Consider the following 9,059-nt stretch of genomic DNA (forward strand, 5'->3'; position numbering starts at 1 on the left):
ATATGTGTGGGCTTTGTTTTGTTTATTGATTTGTAAAAATTAAGGCAAAAACTACTTTTCTTTGTTTGAATATTTAAAAAGTTTTATCGTGTGAAGGCTATTATAGTCGTCTATATCTTCTGGGTTGCGATCATTATTGAAGGTCGTGTGGTTGTCTATAACTGCTTAAACTAATATATAACGTCCCGAGACATTTAATCTTGACAATTATATTGTTAAGTTTTGCATCCCCATGTAAGTTATCTTTCAACTAGCTTGTACCATCACTTTTTTGTAACTTTTGGTTAATTTCTATTCAAAATTTGATAAATTTAGATTACCACTAGTTGGTTTCCCTGAAAGAATAATTTTTAATTTTCATCGACTTTCATACCGATGTTGGACAGCATGTCTCCTAGGGTGTGACCAGTCTGTCAACTAGTCATCTAACTGGCTTTTATACGTTATTATCCTCATTTAAAGGTCATCCACAAAGATTTTTAACGGTTATTTGGGGCGATATGTTAGATTTTCTAAATGTTGCATATTTGATTTTTTTTTTTTTTTTTTTATGTTTTGATTAGTTGTTTATTACAAAAAATATCGTTTAATGTTATATGCGTATTTAACAAAGATGAAAATTTGATTTGTTATTTCTTTGCCTTCTACCATTCTTCGACCTAAATTCAAATATAAAGCATTTTGTAAGTACAATCATTCCGTTTAAGATTTCCTTATTAAAACAAGAAAGAACTGTAAACCAATATTTCCTTTTAAAGTTTGATTAACATAACTTATGTTTAATATACCTCCTGCTAACTATATTCATATTAAAAGTCTTATTTTTTTGCTAGGTTACTTTCTGTAGTGCGTGCTCTCCTTGTCTCTTTGTTCTTTATTTTGGTCTTTTATTCATCTAATCTAAAGTACCTTATCAAATGGCAAAATCAAAAGCTCAAACACATCAAACAACTGTCATATTCCTCACTTGTTATATAAAGACATTTTCTTATGTAGAAAATGGTGGATTAAACCTGGTTTTATAGCTAGCTAAACCTCTTATTTGTATGAAAGTCTCATAAAATTTCATTATATTGACAACGATGTGTGAACAAAACAAACAGACATAATAGGTTAAAATGTCAAACAGTCAACATTGTGTTATAATCTAAATCAAAGCAGAGAAATAACCTATGTGATATACAACGTCACGGTTCCCAACTTCTAACTACTAACTATTCCCACATATGGTAGTAGAATTTGATTATCCTGACAGAGTATTCTTTTTGGTTGATTTTCTTTATTGTTTACTGTTTTTTGGGGAAAAAAGTAAGTTTCAATATAGAACCTATACACCTAAATTAATGGAAGATTGGTAAAAAAATAAATGGTCAAAGTTACAAGATTGCAAATTTGCTTTTTTTCAATTGCATAATTTCTGCGACATTTTTTTAACTTCGCAGTCAATTAAATAATTCTGTTCAGTCGATATTTTTTGTGTTAGCCATTTCGTTTTAGTATGTATCATTTTTATTCCAGAGATAATTGATGTATGCAAAATTAAATATACTAGTCATCAAAAGAAACGATACACAAGTTTGAACTCCAATTTATCATAAATACAATAAAAAGGAAACACTGATAAATTTTCCAATGAAAACATTCAAAAACAAATCGCGTTTTTGCCTTAAATAAATAGTTTAATAAAAAAAATAATACTCAATAAAATTTAGATCAATTGGTCAATTTTTTACCTTGGTGTAGTGTATCCAATTTCATTATGTATGTATAATACATTGCCTTGTATCGTTTATTGTGTTGACTAGTATACACTGCTAGATAAGAAAGAAATCTCTAAGAGACACTTTACGAGAGAAAAAACAGTGCTGGTGTTAAATAGCCATCCTCAACATCTGATTATGTTCATGATATTTTATGTGAATTCGTATTGTCCTCTTTTTAACTTTCATTCTCGTTTGTATTTGCAAATGTCATGTCAATTGTTTGATAGTCTTGAATGATATTGTCTTTGTTTTCCTTTTCAATATTTTGGTTACTCATCGCTTTAGCAAGAATAAGGGAGATTTAGGATATAATTCAATGAAACAAGAAAGTTAACAAAACAGTTCAATAGTATTACAGTTATATTTAATCAATATTTTTTCACAGGCATACAACAACTTGCACGTTATATTATCAACTCGCAAATTTTTGCCTTTTAAAATAGATCAAATCACATATTTTCAACAATTGCGTCCAATACGAGTGTCGTATTAAACTCCTGCCCTTTGATGGTTGATAACTCTGTTTTCCACTGGCTTTCCATGATATCATAAAATTTGTCCAGGTCATTCAAAGACCAAGGAATTGACGCATCTTTAAGACTTTGAACAAAATAGGTACTAAAATCAATCACTTCTGTTTGGTTTAAAGTTCCTGATGTACTGTCAAACGGCATCCATGACCCCCAGACGATCTCAATACCATTGTCTCTTGTGAAGTTTGTTGCTAATTCTATGCTTTGGTCCACAAGACTTTTACCCATTGTGTCACCATCACCTGTCCAACAGCTTGGAGGGGAACTCGTACATGAACCATTCTCAAATACGTTTTGTGGTCCTGTTGCATATGTGTGGGCTTCTATCATCAAATATGTATCATTCTGGTAAATTGTCGGGTCTATTTTCTGTAGGCCTTCTGCAGATTTTTCAGGAGATGCAAGAATAAGAATACGTTTCTCGTTATTGCCACCTGTTTCACGGATGATTTCAATGACAGAACGAGTCCAATCATTGTAGCTGGATGCGTTTTTACGTAGGCTGTTATCTGTGTCAATTTCATTGAATAAGTTAAATGATACTGTGTAATCTTTATCCTTCAATTGTATTGCAACAGCTTTCCACCAATCCAAAAAACCTTGTCGATATTCTTCAGTGGCATCGAGTTCCGCTGCTTGGTTTATCCAAGAAATGTAAGGTGTGACATTGAGACTAAGGCAATCATCTACAACCGTCTCCAAATTAGCTAAAAAGTCTGTCATATTAGAACCGTCAAGATCTTGTCTGCATCGTAATCTTATGTTTGTGAATCCTCTTTCAGCAACATCTTCGATGTCCTTTTTGTCGTAAACTTCGTCAAAATTTAATTGTTCAAAATATGTTGTTGCAAATCCTTGTTTCAGAACATTTTTGTAATCCTGTGGTGAAATTGGGCTGCTTGAAGCAAATACTACCTCTAGGCTAAAGGAGCAGAGGACCACTAGCAAAAGCATAATCATCTTGGTATGGCGCCTGTCTGTATGCTATCTCTGTGTGACTTCAAATAGGACACTATATATAAGAAAAAACATTATTGTTGGATAGCAGAAATTATTCGAATTCAAAATAATCTTAAATAAAGAAAAGGTCATGTACGTACAAAAATAAAGGCTTATTGATGTCTATTATCTTCCACGTATTCAATCACTCCCATTCCACCTTAACCACCATCATGCATTAATCCTCTATGTTAGTCTTCTCCCATATGATATACTAGTATTGTAAGAATTTAGACATCAATCAAAAAGTAACAGAAAGACAAATAACTATAGATTGAACATTATATTGTTGTCTTTGAGTTCCAGTAAATTTGCCTTTGATCATATATTAGTAATACAAACAAAGGTAAATTACAAAAATTCTGAATTCCGAAGAAAATTTAAAACAGAAAGTTCCTAATCAAATGGCAAAATCAAAGCACAAACACATCAAACGAATGGATAACAACTGTCATATTCCTGACTTGGTACATATATTCTCTTATGTAAACATTGGTGGATTAAATCTAGTTTTAAAGCTAGCTAAACCTCTTGTATGATAGTCGCATTCAATTCCATTACATCGATAACGATTCGTGACCAATACGAACAGACACAATAGGTAAAAATGTCACAAATCCACCTCTATTCTTTACATTTTATACAAATAATGTTCGTGACCTCTATCATAAGTAAAATGTTATAGGCAATTAAATAAAAACGTTATTGTAAGTAACAACTGCTATATGTTGACACCAATGGCCTAGGAATATCGACAAGGTTGTTTTACATATATATATTTACATGAATATACAATATTTAATCAAGCAAAATCATTTCGAGGACTTACATGGTGCTTGTTCATCTAGTGCAAATCGTTAAAATCGTTAAAATTTTAATATCAGTTTCCACTTTAGATTATAACAGTCATTACTATAACTTAAAGCTGTGTTTTTTTTTGTATTTCTTAATTTACAGGTTGACGTCCAAAAAAAAAGTTTTTGCAAAAAAATGTTGGAATTTTCTACACAATACAAAAAAAAATCATTTATCACCTTCATCCTTAAAAAATGAATTAAAAAGAATTCGAGTCGGTAAGTATCACAAAAACCTATCTTTATTCAAAACTGTGCCATGAATGACCTCATGACACTGTTTTGAATAAAGATAGGTTTTTTTCAAAACTGTGCTATAAATGAGCTTACAAAAGAAACCAGGATAGTAGTTTTTAACGTTAGATATGTGTTTCGTCTACATAAGACTCATCGGTGACACTCGAGACAAATAAAATACGAAGTTCAAGTGCATTGAGAATTCAAAATTCTGAATTACAGCTAAAGTAATCTATGAATAAATTCATTATGATTCTTATTTGTTAACTAATATTCCGTACAATGACCTAAAATAGTTAACTTTTAACAAATTGTGACTTGAATGGGGGTTGTCTTATTGGCACTCATACCACATCTTCATATATATATATTTACGATCCAGGTCAACAAATTATTATTTATGTATTCAACATAGTTAAATGTGTAAAAATCTTGAAATAAACATACTACAGGATACATTCTGATTATCTTACGGAATTGAAATGATGAATCAAATGTGTTACTAGTAGTTTGAAAAAAGAAATGCGTAATGTTAAAAGATACATTTAACTAACCCATTACGGAAGATACTAAAATACTATATTAATGCATGCTAGTTAAAATAAAAAAAGTTACAGAATAAGAAATAATAGGCAAAAGAAAGAATAGAGAATAATTTGGGTGCTAAAATATAAAGAATGAATGCAAAATTTACAGAATAAAATATACTGATTATTGTAAACGACAATGTCCTGATGTATATTTGTCAAATAAATACAGAAAAGTTCTTTTTTTTTTAAATACAAAATAATGAGCGATAAAAAAGAATACAGAAACGTGAACTCCCCACTTTCCTAAAATGAATTGTACTTATTCGAGAGTAAAAAGAATTTACTCACCGTTGTTTTAAGTCTTCAACTTTAAATGTCCAGCACAATCAGTGTACGCGTTTGCACTTTTTTTATAATATTGCTAAACTCTTTTAAAAATCATATAAATCCTTTATTGCAATCTATTAGTTAATATGTATTTATATGCGCTGTTCCGTATGATTTTGTGTATGTGCATGTTAAATTAGACATGAAGCAATAAGTTATAGAATGACACATAAATCAGAAATGCACATTTTATATTATGCAATTCCAGTTTAAAAAGACATCAGTCAAAATTTGCATCTGGTGCAGTAAAATTGGTTGCGTTTATTGCGAAAATTTGATCGTTCACGAAAAAAGGCGTTATTTTCCATTATGACTAATAACATTTAAGGTGGTATCCAACACTTTCACTTAAATTAATTTGGCTCGTTTGATTTTGATAAAACATTTGACAAAGTATTTACTTTGACCCTTTAACAAAAATATAAAAATTTCAAAAATTTTGAACCAACCATTATATCAGAAAAAATACACTGGTCATATAGCAGTTTGACAAACACCAATTTTGATCATTGAGAAGCTTAATATTTCCTTTACAAGACAACGTAATTAAAACGTTTAGCTGACTTTACAGAGTTATCTCCCTGTAGTGTTAAGTACCACCGTAAGTTAAGAGTTTATGGTTCTAAAAAGTTATACAAAAAAATGTATTCTTTAGAAGTTTCAGTCTCGTTGAAATCTCGTTCTCGAATTATTTCCAAAACATGTGATTCGAGAGGAAAATATCAGTGAATTTAAAAAAAAACACATTTACAATTAAATTTAACTCTGTGAATAAAAGTATTTAGAATGAGTAGGTTTTGAGTGATAAATTATTCAAATTTTATAACCAATCAAGTCAGTCTCTTTAGCCAAAATGTTGAAAGTAGATTAGGGGTACATGAAAGGATTTAACCGGAAACATGTACATTCCATATTTTAATTTTTTTTTCAATTTTCTTAGATATGTATTTTTTCAATGATTTAAAACAAAGAAATTGAAATCATATGCTTTTAGTACTAATTAAATAAAGGGGAAAATACTAAATTGACAGCATGATAAATTTGACAAGCGAAAAACACAAAAAGTCAAATTTATTCAGATTGGTACAATTCAACTTTAGTGAAAGTTTAGAAAAATGTTTAATTATGAAACTGATTGTTTTTTTTCATGACGATAGCCAAAAAAAGGGTACAAATTGATAAAAATAGAAAAATCTTTCAAATTTTGTAATTTCAAAAGGCCGTAGCAAAATACAAGTGCACTGAAATGCTTATATATTCACCAATTACTTTTTTTGCAGTCATAATTGACAACAAAAAAAAACAGGTTAGAAAAAGGTGTGATTCTAGAAATGTTTGACTCCTCAGAGGTATATATCCTTAACCAAAAGCATTTTTACAGATAATTCAAAATATTTATGAACGAAAAATTATAAATGGCAAATTAAATCGTCTATTTCGAATGTAAAAAGTAAAAAGAAGTCATCTTTACCAGGACTAAGATTTTGTACGTCAGATGAGTGGTTTGCTTCTACAAAAGACTCATCAGTGACGCTAGAATTAAAATGTTAAGAAGGCCAAATAAAGAATGAAGATGGAAAGCATTGAGTCACTAAAATTTCAGATGTATTTTGTAAAATACAACTACGGTCATCTTTTCCTAGGGTAGAAAATCCCTTAAATTTGTCAAGAAGATCCGACTTACCGTTGTTATGAATTTACAACTGTTTGTGTCCAGAAAAATCTGCGTTTGTACTCATCTTATGACTAAATCTCCTTATATATCATATAATTCCCACATTGAAATAAACGTTGCATTTAATTAATATATACAAATGCCTTGTTCCGTATGATTCTGTTATCGAGCATGTTAAATTGAACATTAAATAAATTTAGAAGAAAACACATAATGCGGCAATGCACATTTTTATTTATGGCATTTTTAGTTTGAATGGACAATAATGGTCGGCACAAGCACCTGGTGCGTTAAAATGGATACCGTTAAATGAAACTGAAACGAAATGTTTGGTCAAACCTTGAATAGGCGTTTAACGTCATCACGATTTTATATTTCTCAAAAGATGACTAAGAACATTAAAGGTATCACTTTTAATGCACAGGATTCAAGGTTTTGAAAAAAAATCCTCAGTGCTGTTGAGTTAAATATTCAAAGCCCAGAATATAATAAAGACGACAAAATCTATATCAAATATAAAGACAGAATCAGAAAAATAATATACAGCAATAAGTGTGGCGGGATTAAATATGTTTGCAGTCTTACCTGGGGCATTGGTGTTATAGCACAATATGTGATCAAACCATAAACATCGGTTGAAAATGGCTTAATAAATTATCAAAGGTTCCAGGATTATAATTTAATACGCCAGACGCGCGTTTCGTCTACATCAGTGACGCTCAGATCAAAACACTTAAAAAGCCAAGTAACAAATACAAAGTACACATAAACAAGTACAAAGTTGAAGAGCATTGAGGACCGAAAATTCCAAAAAGTTGTGCCAAATAAGGCTAAGGTAATCTACTCCTGGGATAAGAAAATCCTTAGATTTTCCAAAAATTCAAAGTTTTGTAAACAGGAAATTTATAAAGATGACCATATAATTGATATTCATGTCAACCCCGAAGTGCTGACTACTAGGCTGGTGATACCCTTGGGGACGAAACGTCCACCAGCAGTGGCATCGACTCAACACGTCAGATCGATGAAAAGCAGAACAGTAAGTAACAAGATAACAGGACGTGGCAGGAAGGGTATTTATAATCCCCATAGCAAAACAGACACTGAGTTTAAATTTTAAAGTAGTCGCAGTTCTGATAGTTATTTCAAACCCAATAACACTAATAAAATGATCATGTTTATAAGACTAAAAATTCAATTAGTACACATAAAGCATTCAATGGATTAAGTGTGATGACGGATTTATCAGTCAGAGAGAACATGACCTTTCAAAAGCCAAGATATAGGTATTGACAAGTTTCAGACTGTGCATATGAATACAATAATATTAGTTTTGTTTTAATTTTCTAATAATACAAACAATATGTATACCAATAAAAACAATATTTACCGTTGTGACATATATGGTCATTTTGGTTTCTGGTGAATAATTGTCACATTCACAATCGAACTACATTTTCTTATTTTCATGTTTTCTTTCATATTTTGGTAACCTTGTTCAAAGGATCGTTAAGTTAGCGGTATCGTATTTAAATTTCCGAGCTCTGTAAACAAATCAATTTTCCGTAAAAAAATAGGATGAACTTCCTCGTTTGAAATAAATTTCAACAGGTACAGCAAAAAATAGAAACCAAATATTTAGTATCTATAGAACAATTTATTAATGATGTTAAGTAATGTGTGGAAACGTATTTCCGACGAAATAATAGACATATTTGTACATCCAACATTCATGTTTCTGTTATGTTTTGGTTGGATAATCTGTTATGTCTTAGCGTTTGTAGACCAAATAATTATAAAATTTTCTTTCCATAACATCATTGTCATGAAAATTGTTTTGACGAGGACTGTGTAAATAATTGTAGAAAGTTCGAGATTACATGTTGAACATTACGCAAGTGCTGATATATTGTGATGTATGTCATTGATGGAATATGTGTGTTGTTGCTATGCGGTTTGCATGTTGTGTCGACTATTACATTATTTATTTGTACACTTCTCACTGATGAATTTTCTTGTGTGTGTTTGTTCTGTATTTTTGTTACGTAGGTTTGGCTGTCCATTAAATCAGGTTCAACCTT

General features: G+C 30.5%; 1 protein-coding gene across 1 annotated transcript; it reads right to left on the minus strand.

The window, feature by feature from the left end:
- Positions 1-2,331: 2,331 nt before the first annotated feature.
- LOC143074815 (endoglucanase 1-like) lies at positions 2,332-7,036 on the minus strand. Its single transcript, XM_076250071.1, is given in 3 exon segments — positions 2,332-2,361; positions 2,363-3,308; positions 6,988-7,036. Coding segments are annotated over 2 exon segments (924 nt in total). The 5' UTR covers positions 3,257-3,308; positions 6,988-7,036.
- Between the last annotated feature and the right edge of the window lie 2,023 nt (positions 7,037-9,059).

Source organism: Mytilus galloprovincialis, chromosome 5, assembly GCF_965363235.1.
Source record: "Mytilus galloprovincialis chromosome 5, xbMytGall1.hap1.1, whole genome shotgun sequence".
Taxonomy (NCBI): Eukaryota; Metazoa; Mollusca; class Bivalvia; order Mytilida; family Mytilidae; genus Mytilus; species Mytilus galloprovincialis.